The sequence below is a fragment of the Corvus cornix genome, chromosome 2 (assembly GCF_000738735.6).
Source record: "Corvus cornix cornix isolate S_Up_H32 chromosome 2, ASM73873v5, whole genome shotgun sequence".
Taxonomy (NCBI): Eukaryota; Metazoa; Chordata; class Aves; order Passeriformes; family Corvidae; genus Corvus; species Corvus cornix.
The window spans coordinates 29,739,108-29,751,652 of NC_046333.1; the positions used below are offsets into that span (position 1 = coordinate 29,739,108).

Sequence of the window (12,545 nt, forward strand, 5' to 3'; positions counted from 1 at the left end):
TAGAAATCCTGTAGTTTGACAAGTCTTAGAATTGTTGTAGTAATTTCTTATTAAGGGTAATTTTTTAATGGTCATTGATAGCTACGTATTCTGATCTTCCACAGCTATGTATTATGTTGTATCTTTGCATCACAAATTATTTGGTATTAAAAAAAAGGTAAATCATTGAAAAAAAATATCAATCTATGCTGGGCCCAATGCCCATGGCAACAAATCTCCAGCATAATAGCTTTTGAGGTACAGTAAGCAATAAGGCAGTACAACACAATAACCATATATTGCTAGGACAAGCACAGAAATTGAGGGGATTTCAGCCTGAGAGCTTAGCAAACACCTAAAATGTTTCTGTACAAAGGGGAGCAAACACCTTTTGGTTGCATGGATTTGAACCCCCTACTGCCTGTAGCTTTGATGTTACACACCACAGTGTCACTTCTCAGCCTGCTGAAGCAAATTTGTATAGTCTCTGTCCAGACACAGCAGCACAAGATCTGTATGAAATGGGGGCCAAGTTAACAGGTTAATAGAGGAAAGGGAGATCATATCTCAGTCTTGACCCCAGTGGGCAGATTCTGACCAGCCCTTTGCAATATGTGGTTTCCCTAGAATAGAACGGTACATGACTTTTATCACACAGTGACACATCAATGGCTGGATGTCACCATCACAAAAGTGCTTCCAATATTTCCCCCTTTCTTTTTCTTCTCCTAATTTCAACATGCAGATGCAAGTTTCAGCTTTGATTCCTAAGTAATTCATCTCCTACTGTTTTGATACTATCATCTTCAGATTTTGTATTCATCGTGTAATGTATGTATTGTTTGCCATTCCCATTATCAGTGATCAGCCAAGTTTCACACACAGAAGGAAGTCTAATTCAAATGTATCATTAAAGAGCTGTTTGTCCCCATCTGTTTAATAGTTTTCCCAAATTCCTTGAATCATTATGGTAAAGTGAATACTGTGAATACAAACAGATGATGCTCCAAAGGAGGGTAGATGTTCTAAAGCAGAACTGGGCTGGCAGTCTAAGATAAACACTTTTTAGCTAATATTTTTAATATCAAAGTGTCTTCTACAAGAATTATGAAAGTAACAGACCTGTCTTTTCTCCATAAACTTGTGGGCAAACTGAATGATTTGCACAAGAACACACGCACACACTTCCTTTCCTGGTGTTTTTGTAACTTGAGTTTTATTTAAATACCTCCGAAGCATTATGTTAATGTACACTTTCTTCTGGTTCATGAATAACAAGTGTTTCTGAGTCTCAAATAAGATCCTTCTACAATTTGTGTTCGTAATTATATTTTGAGTCTCATTTTTACACGTTCAGTTCCTGGGCCAAATAGTTTTGACTTTTCTTTTTGAGTGATGCTACACAGAACTGTAACACCTACTTGCAACTTTCAGTTAAGCAGTATTTTTAATGGACGTTCCCATGTTTATTTTTCAGCATATTTCCATGGGATTACAGATGGTATGTTTAAGTTGGGTTAACAGCCTCCATAAAGTTGCTTAGTGTGAAATCCATTGTTGGTTTTTTTCTTTTTTAATTGCATTAAAAAAAATAGTTTACAACAGAAATTCTAGGTTATTTCATAGTGTAGAATGCATTAAAAGCATAAAGTCATGCATATGTCAGAGTTGTATTTACAAATCTGTACAGTTTCTGTCCTTTTTTATTTACTGCGGCTCTTGCCAGGCAACAAGATTCAACTCTTACCACTCTGAGGTCAAACTCTCCAAGATAACACATAGCCATTGTCTAAAAATGCTTTGTTTCGCTTACCAGCCCTGAGACTGACGGCTGCAAATAAGATGGGCCCAATTCTGCACTCCATTTCATAAAGCCTACCTTCCATGGAGTTACAGGTGATTACCACTGTGACTCAAGCCAGAGCATGACATGAACTCCACCCAGGCACCTTTTCTTACTCTTTGACTAAGGCTGAATGGCAGATGAATTTATTTCTGACCTGCAGATTATTCACAGTTGCCAGACTTCCTCTTGTTCATTCAGAAATGTAAGGAAGACCTCATACTAAACTCACACAAACTATGCTAAGGGATTCTAGAAAACATGTTCCCCTCTCTTCCTGTGTATTTTCAGAACTGTTGGAAATGGAACATGCTGTTGGAAAAGCCTCAGTGCTTTTACACCAACACCCAGTCTAGAAGTTGAGTGCATTTTATCAACCAGACGCAATTTCTTTCTTTCCCAGGTCTGCTTTATCTTTAAAACCACAATAAGCAGCATGCAAAGGGGCTGCCCATCTCCCACAGCCAGCATCCACCCCTCCAGCCAATGCAAGAGCAGAATGGTGAAAAATCAGTCCTTCCACAGAGTTCACATGGCAAAAGTATTACACATGGCTTCAGTTGCCAGAGGTACTACTGGCTGTGAACTAAAATTCAGTATCTTGGTCAGTTAACATTGTGTTCAGAAAGCAGCCGACTTTATATAGGGTTCCCCTGGAAAGTGCTTCATCAGTGTTTGGCTCTGTAAAACGAGGCTATTCATCATAACACCTGGATTCAAAGGTGCTCTGACTCCTCTCCTGCTGATACTCAAGGAAGAATGGCACTTACAGTATTCTCTGAAGTCCAGGGAAACATCATAATTTCTACAGGAAGATTAGTTATAAGAATGACATTCACTAAGGCTAAAAGAACACCTTCCAGAAAAGTAGCATAATGATCCAACATTTGTGGCTTGTTAAATTCACAACGTTGAAGAAAATTACCTTAGTAATCATTGCAATACTATCCATTAAAGTCTGGTAGCAAATAGTTTTTCTTTTTAAGACACATCAGGTAATAATTTGTTATGATGGTTTATCCTGACCAGCTTGGGCAGGGTCTAAAAAAGGAACAAACACCAAATATGTGGTTGCTCCAAAAACATCCTTCTTCTATTCCTCCCTCCTTCTTTTCCTCTTCCACTGAGAACAGTCCAAAGAGGCCTGACCAGCCCTACCATTACATTATAACCAGGTAACACAGAAATTAATCAATTAATTTATTATTAATAGGAGCAAAATGTAAAAGCGGAACAAATTGAAGATGTACTACTGAGCACGCTGTGTCCTGCTGGTGTCTCCAAAAGACCCTTGTGATAAAAATGTACAGATTCTTTAGCTCTGAAAAGTCGAATATGCTAAACTGCAATTTCAAAAGGATGAAACCTTTTCTGTCTTCTATGTTCTTTTAGCACTCTTTTTTTCTTCTGCTTTCTGCACTGCTGGATTTTAGCATCCATGAGTCATGCGATCCTTCTAGCATCAATAGGTTTTTTCTTCTGATCTCTGCCGAAAGGCCTCTGGTTAGACTTTCTGCATTTCGATGTGCTGGTGGTGATAGTGGTGGTAACAGTGATGTCTGGGCTGACACCTTCCATTTAGTTTATAGACAGAATTTTTCTGCTGCCGTTTTTTGAAAAACCACACTGCCAGCACAGCTGCAACCAGTAACAAGCAGAGAAGAATCACTATTACTGCTATGATAGCTCCTTTACTGGACTTGGGACAATCCTCTCCCTCACATGGCTCAGAAGTGGGGATGGGCTTTTCTTCAAGGCCCTGGGTGAGATTTTCTTGCTCAGCTAATTCCTGGGATGCTGTGTCAGTAATGATGTCTGGAACTGGTGCAGTGGTTGCTACTTGTTCTGGGTAGGTGGTTGTGTCTCTTGGTTCTATGTATGGAGTGTGATCAGAGGGGCTGACTGTCACAGAGGTTTCTGACATGGATGTTTTTAAGCTGGTTATGTCAAATAGTGTCGTTGTACTGGGCTCCTGAGTCATGGTTTCCAGAGATGTAGCCGGATGTTCCCATGCGGCATCATCATAACCCCTGCTCACAGTAAAGCTCTCCAGACCACTCACTGATGTAAGTGGTACCAGTGTCTCTTTAGCCCCTTCATCATCTGTCCCTGTTGTTGCTGCCACAATCTGTGTTAGACCTTCCTCTGGAGCTGGGCTGCCATTTCCTGATTTTCTTACTTCCACATGATTTGGTTGGTCGGTTGTAAGAACAGTGTCATCTTCTGTTCCCATTGAACCATCAACTTTATCCCCCTCCTCTTCATCATCCTCTACCACCTCTTGTGTTACTGGATATCCATCTAACCATGACTCGTCGGTGATGGCAACTGCATCCATCGCTGTCTTTGTATCATTAGTTGTGAGAATAGGTCCAATGGGGAAATCCTCACTGTCATAAAACATTTTGGCACCACGTTCATCATAGGCTGTCTTCACTCCAATGTGGTTATCACCTTCAGAAAACTGTGCTTTAGTGGAATCATCTGTCTCTTTCTCTGATTTAGACTCACTGAAAGTTTCTGATGGAAACCAAAACAAGTTTTTTTGGCTTAAGAGTGACACAGGGGACTCAGTTGGTGCCCTGCTTCCTTTTTCAGAAATGTCTGTGTGTTGAGTAACCCCTTTGGTACTTCCAGTTCTTCCTTCCTCTGAACTTCTACTGAAGGAAAGCTGTAGTTGCTCCTGCTCGATTTCCTCTTTGCCATTGCTGTGGTCATTCTCGACAATAGGTATTGATCTGTCATCGGGAAAGTTATCTTCATAGTCAATGTGTGCCTCGGTTTCATCTAGAAACATCAAAAAAAAGCCTCATATACCAACATTTAATTCTCTGGAAAAACACTGAGCTCATTTATTACAAGAAGCCAGGAAGAAAGGTACAATGAGAAGTGACTTTTAGGCAGTATTTTTCATTCTGTGTTATTGTTTATTTGAAAAGTGCATGGTCCTTGAGCTGTTACTCAGTTTCAAGTTTTTTTAAAAAATCACAATATGTGTCAATGCTAACTGCTAATGTCTTACCTTTCCAGATTTAAAAATGCATATAAATAACTCACTATCTGCAGTTAGGAGACTTCCTTCAATTGCTTATTGTTTTCTCAAAGCTTTTCTCTCCCTAGTATGACTCTTTGCCAGACTTTGGAAAAAACCTTCATCTTATTCAAGCAAGAAATGTGTGTGGAGAGAAACGTATAGCAAAAAATTTTATCAATTATTAATTGATAATAAAAAAAACAAACCCAGACAAAACTAGAAGTGTTACAGCAACCCTTTTGAGCCAGATGATTTTAAAGAATTATATTCAGTACCTTATGCTCAAGATATCAAGGTACGTTCTTATCATTATACTGCTTTCCTTCAATCACCTTGGTGTTACAGTGATACAACAGCTGGGGCCAGAACAGTATTTCTTATTCCATAAGAGCTCTTCAGAGCTTACTGAGGCAGGCTCCACCACCAAGGCTGACACTGAGTTCTGCTTGTTTTCATCTGAAGAAAGCAAGATGCACCCTGTAAGGCTGGAAAACTCCGTCTGCAACACTTAAAGTCTAACACCTAGTTAATGTGATAATACTGTCTGTCGGTAATCAACTCTCAGGCTTCCAATTTTAAAGAATTAAACGTTGCCACGGAGAAAAGAGGAAAAAAAAACAACACAAAATCAAACTAGTAAAAAAGCTGAGTGCAACAGAGAGGCAGATTCATTGCAGAGCTTGAGTTTGATTTAGAAATACTCTAAAGACCCACCACTCATAGCAAAATAGACTTGACTCAAAGCATGAAGCTAAATGTTTGAATTTGAATGGAATAGTGCATTGTAATTTATATTTCTTCCACTATTCTAAAGCCTTAGCTCAATGAAAAATTTTCCGAACTAGACAGGGTGGTTGATTTTCAGCTCACACAAATTTTACTCGATAGAAAGTTGATGTAATTTCTGAGATTTATACTGGCATTAGAAGTCATAAAAAGTAGTGCCTTGGGATATGGAAAATAAAACAAACTGAATCATGGTGAGAATTTTTTCTTTTTAAGAGGGTATTTATTCTTTCATGAAGACAGTGAAGCAATAGACCTGGCATGACACGGGAAACAAGAAATTAATAGGAGAACCTGTATTACAGATGAATGCATTCATAAGGCCTTATCTTTTTTTGCCTTTTTACACTCAACCAATTTTGAATTACATTTTCATCTGGGGCCCACCTCAATTTCCGCCTGAGTCACATTCTCCTTGGAGACTGGTTCCCAGACTTCTGGCAGAGCCATATTGGGTCTGCTCTTAAGAAAGATTAGAAATATTGTCAAACCAGTCTGACCAAAACCACTTAGCAGTGATAGAGCTCACACCAGCTCACTTTTTGCCAGAACAGCTTAAGCCAGGTGCCAAAACAGAATGAGCATTAGCAAGAGGTATTTTCCTTGGAATAGTGTCTGGGTCTACCAGAAACCAAAGCAGTTATGCTAAGGAAACCCAAAAGTGTGACATAGCCTGCAGAGAGTTAATACCTCTGTGAAAGCTATTGTGCTGGAGAGCTGGATGTTCTTAGCAGGTCCTCTCATCTCACAGGAAGTGCCAACAACAGACCTTCTCTCCCTCCTGGTCCCAGTGTCCTCATCTGCTTGTGTAATCCTCTAGATCCTCCCTATCCTCTCCAAAGCAGGAAAAACTTCTGTCTGGTGCAAGGATGATTTAACAGTCAGGGGCATACAACTCTTAGAGTGGAAAGCTTCCTGGTAGGACTCTCACTTTCCTCATTAATCCTGAAATCTTTTCCAATAGTATTTCAGACTTCTGAAAATGAATGGAGGAAAACTCTGAATACCAAGGCACTTTAGCAACATATTCATGAAGTTCTGTATGGCACTATCCATCACAATGTAGCACTTCTACTAACCATCAAACACTAGTCTCACTTTGTCCCTTCTCTTGCTTTCACTTCAGAATTTTTCTACCTGACTGGTGCTCTCTTTGCATAGAAATGGTGCCTCAAACTATTTCATCCTCTTATCATCCAGACTCCTGCTAGAAGCTGATATCTGGCATGTTTGCTTCTCCAAAATCCAGTGTGTCTGAGGACAGCCTATAGGTGTTTGTTGCATGGATATGAACTGGAACATCATAGTGTGAGAAGCCACCATTTACCAGCTGTTATGGTCATTGTTTTCTTTTTTGAGTTGAATCATCACACCAGTCTGTCTTCACATCTGTGTCTCTTGTAACCTCTGGTTTTGACACTCCTTTACTTTTCACACTACAGTAATCCAGCTGAGGTTCAAACAGTAATTTTTATGTTATGGTGTTCTAGAGCAGACACACACATCCACGAACAAAAATTACATCCATGTGCTTGCGTTGTTTCCTCCAGAGCTCTTTTTTAGTTAGCAGTATGAATGGGTAGCTAGTATTCATCTCATTGACCAGCACCTTATGTATGAGTGGATCATTGGAGAATGCTTAACAACTGTAGTAACATGCTTTTTATAGATTTTGAAGCTCTTTCCCTTTAGTGTTTCCCATGGCATGTTGTTTCAGCCCTCTAGGAGAAGGTCCTGTGGAGGCACATCAGGAAGAAGCATGTGCTTCTAAGAAAATACAAGTCCTCACTCTATCAGAACATATTAAAGGATTGTTGAACCATTGGTCAAGTCTCCATCAATCCTTGCTGTCTTTGGGCCTGATCCTGCCTGTAGAGAAATGAATTGGTGTTTTCTTAATGCAAAGCTGAGGGAAGAAAAAGCCCATTGTAGTCTAAAGAGATCCTGAGATTGGAGCTCATTATGCACTGCTCGTCACCACATAAGGGAGTCTTGTTCCCTCTCACAATCAGATTGTGGCCCAAGTTGTAAAGCTGCTCTAACATATTTTCATATTCAATCTCCTCTATTTGTAGAGTTTATAGCAAAGACTATCAACATAACTAATGTTAGCTTATGGGATGCCAGAATGAAAGCAACTATTGAGCTCTCTAACCATCAAAGGAAATGCAGACCCCCTTACTCTGAAGCTTTGATTTATATGATCCTGGATTGACTTATACAGTAATAATACTCTGTTCTTTCTTCTGGGCCTCCGACCTCCAAATGGGACTTGGAGTCAGTATTTAGTGACTCTGTGTTACCACAACAATCTTTTAAGTCCAACGTGAGCTTCCAGGAATAGGTTGCACAACTTCTGCACTTCTTTTTGCTCACCTCCTCAGCACTTTCCTGAACTCTCCAGTTCCCTGAATTTTAGTGTTGGTACTGAAGAGCAACAACCAAACTAGACTCAGCTCCACCTCTTATCCAAAAAGTTGTAACCATTATTTATACACATTTTTAAAACCACTAGCAAGAAAACCCCACCAACTTGATTTAAAAGTGATCGCATCTTCCTTTCTACCTAGGCAGGTCTGGTTTTAAGAAGAGCCAGCACAGAAATTCATTTATCCAAGACTAAAATCTTTCTATATTTGATCATTGCTACATCTTGACCATACCCTCATCTGGCAGACTCACGGATCAGTGAGTTTTAATTCACTGTCTGAGGGATTACTGAGTCTGAAATGAACACTTTACAGCAAGAGATGCTGAAGTGACATACTACCAAAGATGTGAAGCTCAATTAAACGTAAAATCCTTTTAATTCATAATTAATCCTTTCCGGGAAGTGTCCAGTCTTATAGAGCTTTCATGTCCTTCAGTTTTTGATCCTAATGTGAAAAGAGTGACCAAACATAGAGACAGGCAGAAACAAAGAGTCTGGTTTTCCACACTCTAGGATCAGTTTAATTTTTCTTCTAGATAGCATATTGGCATCCAAGCTCTATTTTGAGTGTTGCTATTTTGGACAACCATAAAGTGCACTGCATATTTTATGGGTGTATTTTTAGAGTACAGGAAATTGAAACTTGATTCTCTATAGACCATCATTATAAACATTTGTACTGCACAAAAACATCTTTATTCTAAGAATCTCAAAGTAGCTACAGCAAACATTAACAAGACAACATCTGTCTTTAAGGGTGGGAAGGAAAAGTGCGTGTAGACCGATTTGCCTAAGATCAGTCAGATTCGTGAACTACAGTATCTCAAAGAATTATCTATTTGGTTTGGATCAGGCACACAAACTTTTCTCTAGTCAACCACAATATGCTTTACAGAAATTGTGTTGCCTTCAGTCTTTTGCAATAGCTACAAGAAAGAGGATAATTTTTATTCCAGCAGAAAGCCTGCTAATATAAATAAATAACCCATCAAATTTTTTTTAACTTATTCCATTTGGCAGAATCAGTTCATGCTAGATCTATACTTTACATTAATCTAATACAACCCCCCTGTGACAGGCCTGAAAAGGGAACCAAAGTTTATCATAACAATTGTTTTGACAGGCCATGGACATATTTGTAGCTGATTATATTTGTCTATCACAACTCTTCCTTTGCACTCTCAGAATGAAAAAAAAAAAGCATTCTCAAATAAGATCAAAAGCCAGAGACATTTTGTTTGATTGCCCTCATTAAAAATAAAAAACCAAAAAGAAATTGTGCTAACTAGTCATGTTTATGGACCACATGAATGTGAATCAATATAATTCTTGAAAACTCAGAAAGCAATGTTTGAAGTAATGCAAATTGTTCAGCCAGGCAAAAAGACTAGTAGCTGCAGATTAAGTGGTCAAAATCAGGCAATTCCTCCTTAAACTGACATCAGAAGGATGATCCTTGAAAAGTTAGGCTACCTTGGAACACACTAGATGAGTATCCAAGTGTTGTCACTGGAGAGATTCCTTAGATGTGCAGAAGATACAGACTCTCCTGACACAGGCATATAGCTGGAAAACCCCAAAACAATCCAGAGAAGGATAGATACATGACATTCTTCTGAGCCAGTTTTAGGGCAGAGATGGAGCATGATTTCCCAGCCATCTCATCTGCCTTCTCTTTGAGGAAGCAAACCCTAGAGAATGTAGCCTAATGCAGACCAACCCTGACCCCCGCCACTGAAGTGTTGGTATTAATGCTTCTGCTATTGAACTCATGGTTTATTTTGGGAAAAAACCCAAATGTCATTTAGCAATTGTCAGTTTAGTTTCTGTGCTTGCAGGACAGCCAAAGCATGGCACATATGCATCTGCTTTCAGACCTTACTACAATGTTCTTCAGGATATATTTTGTGAAGCAAATGCATTCGCTCCACAGAAATAGAAAATATAATAAATGGCAAAATCCATGTGTTTCCCTGTTCTCTCCTTAAGGTTGCTTTGTTGGGCTGAATATCCCTGTGTTTTCAGCTAGAACACAGCGTCTTTTCATGGCAAAGTATTACAGGAAACAGAGTTACTTTTTCTCTTTAAAAGCATCTTAATTAAAAATTACTGTCTATTACCTGGTGTGCACAATGTACATTATAGCCATTTGTAACATACTGCTTTCCTAATTTCCATCCTACTTTATGGTATCCAGAATCCACTTAATATAATGCCAAAATTATTTTGTTCAGTTATGCCCAGAGCCAAGTTTTGCAGGTATTTTGCATTATATTTCTATTTGATTGTGTCTGTATCTTTTACATTTTAATTTGCTAATCTGCCAACTGTATGGCTGCACACTTATATCCCAGGTGCCAGAATGGACTGTATCTCTTCTTACTGGATCAAAACAGTGAGGAAAGATGATCACAAAGAGACTTCAAAGAACATTTAAGTGCTATATTTAGACACTGCTATGATGATAGTTCTGTGATTCCATATTTGCTCTGTGTGAGCAACTGGGAATGTAAAGCCAGTCTGACATTTTTACACAAACAAGAAAAACATGCAATTACTGCTGTTTAGTCTGATATTCTGCCTGGACAGCTGAGTATTATAATGGGGTAGCTACCAAGTAGAACAATGGTACTCAAGGTGTAACACCCACAAATCCCAGCAAGCTTTATGAAATTGGATTAATGTCATCACTCTTCCACAGATGATGTGGAGTAAGCAGCAAAGAGCAGTATAGTGACTTTTCCCTAGTCTCAGAGAGTGCAAGATGTAGGAACCTTATTTCTCTCAAAGCTCTGACCGGAGTTTTGTCCCTGTGGTCCCCTTGTGTTGGGGTAAGAGCATCGGGACCACTTCACATTTCCCAGTTGCTCACCCAGCACAGATGCAGAGCAAGGGCACTGTATCATCTTACCAGGCTCTAAACATAGCACATAAATATTCTCTGAAGTGGCTTCATGAACATTTCCATTAATGTCAGCCTGCTAGGACAGAAGTGGTCCAGTCTGCCAACAGGAATATAAATTCTCTATTAAGTCCCATCATCAACCTTCGTAATAGGGAAGGTGCTCTTGTGCCTCAAAGCACTTAAAAATCAGTCTGTGTACTGACTTCTGGAGTACTTAATAATTGTTATTCTCTCTCCTATGACCCCAAAATATCAGTCAGCTCTAAACTGGGTTCCTTTTAATTAAATTCCTTTTTTGTTGTTGTTCTTTTTCATTGGATTCTTACTTTGTTTAAAAATAATGAAACCTAGTATCACACATTTTAATCATCCTGTAAAGTCATCTTTCTTAAAGAATTATGATCAGGAGGATTAAATATAGAATTATTACTTGAACAATTATTGTATTTTCTATCCCATGTCCTTAAAGCATTTGAAAAATATTAATCAGAGGAAGCCCCCCAGCATTTGAATAATTTAAAAAATCATAATCCACAATATCACATCTGCTCCCAAGTTTCAGTGTTGATGTTTGTGATTTTACAGCCACACTTTCCTATTTCTTTTAAAAATATTTTTCTCTCCCCTGCAGCTGTGTGAAAGGCTCAGGCAAAACAGGGGAAATAGACTATTTATCCAGAGAAAACAGTGAAACACACACAACTTAAATGGCCTGATTCTTTCCCTTCCTTGCTTTGGTGTAATACAGCTCTATGTCTACGTGTGATGAAGTTAGCATTTCCACCAACCCCAGTGAAGGAAAAAGTATTATCAATTTGGTGCAGATTATAGAAGATTCAGACCCACTGGGTTAGCTGAAGATGTACCTGCTTATTGTAGGGGTGTTGGACTAGATGACCTTTAAAGGTTCTTTCCAACCCAAACTCTTCTATGATTCTTTAGTCTATGATCAGATGTAGATACTCTTTTTTCTCCTTTTTCCCTCCACATTCCACCTTTATGCCCTGCATTGCTTTGCTTAATCATCTGAACTGCTGTTTGTAAAAACACTTTTAGAAGCTGAAAGAGTTCAGAAAATCCTGGTGCTTTCATTTTTTAGGTTTTTTGTATCTATACCAGTTGGATGGGTTTGAGAATCTGGTTCCCTGGTGCACAGACATGACCTATTTCTACTAAGAACAAGTTTGACCTTTTCTCATGATTATCCATTGCCTGATGGTATATTCATGAGTAAAAATAACTCCTTGCAAGCCTCTGGACATTAAGGATTATATAGGTTCTGAAATGGACATACTAACTCTAGCCCACATAGATAGCTCAGCTACCCAACAGCTGCCCATTCCTTTGCTTAAAATGTTTCTATTTTGCCAGAAATATTACGTTAAAGATGTGATATCCCTCTCAAAAAGTACTAAGATTCTCTGATGACCATTCTTAAATACTGGAAAAAATGGTGGGTTTATGCATGGAGCAGGGTAACATGAGAAAGCAGAATTCAGGTTACATCCACACCTGAACTCATGTTACAGTTTAGCCTGTGTTTAAACAAGGGGAAAGTTAAAAGACT

General features: G+C 38.9%; 1 protein-coding gene across 1 annotated transcript in view; it reads right to left on the bottom strand.

Annotated features, from left to right (window-relative positions):
* Positions 1-1,168: 1,168 nt before the first annotated feature.
* SUSD5 (sushi domain containing 5) overlaps positions 1,169-12,545 on the bottom strand; it is a 41,567-nt gene continuing 30,190 nt past the window's right edge. The window contains exon 5 of the mRNA XM_010398663.4: positions 1,169-4,609. Coding sequence (XP_010396965.1) covers positions 3,327-4,609 — 1,283 coding nt within the window. The 3' untranslated portion in view covers positions 1,169-3,326. The remainder of the gene's footprint in view (positions 4,610-12,545) is intronic.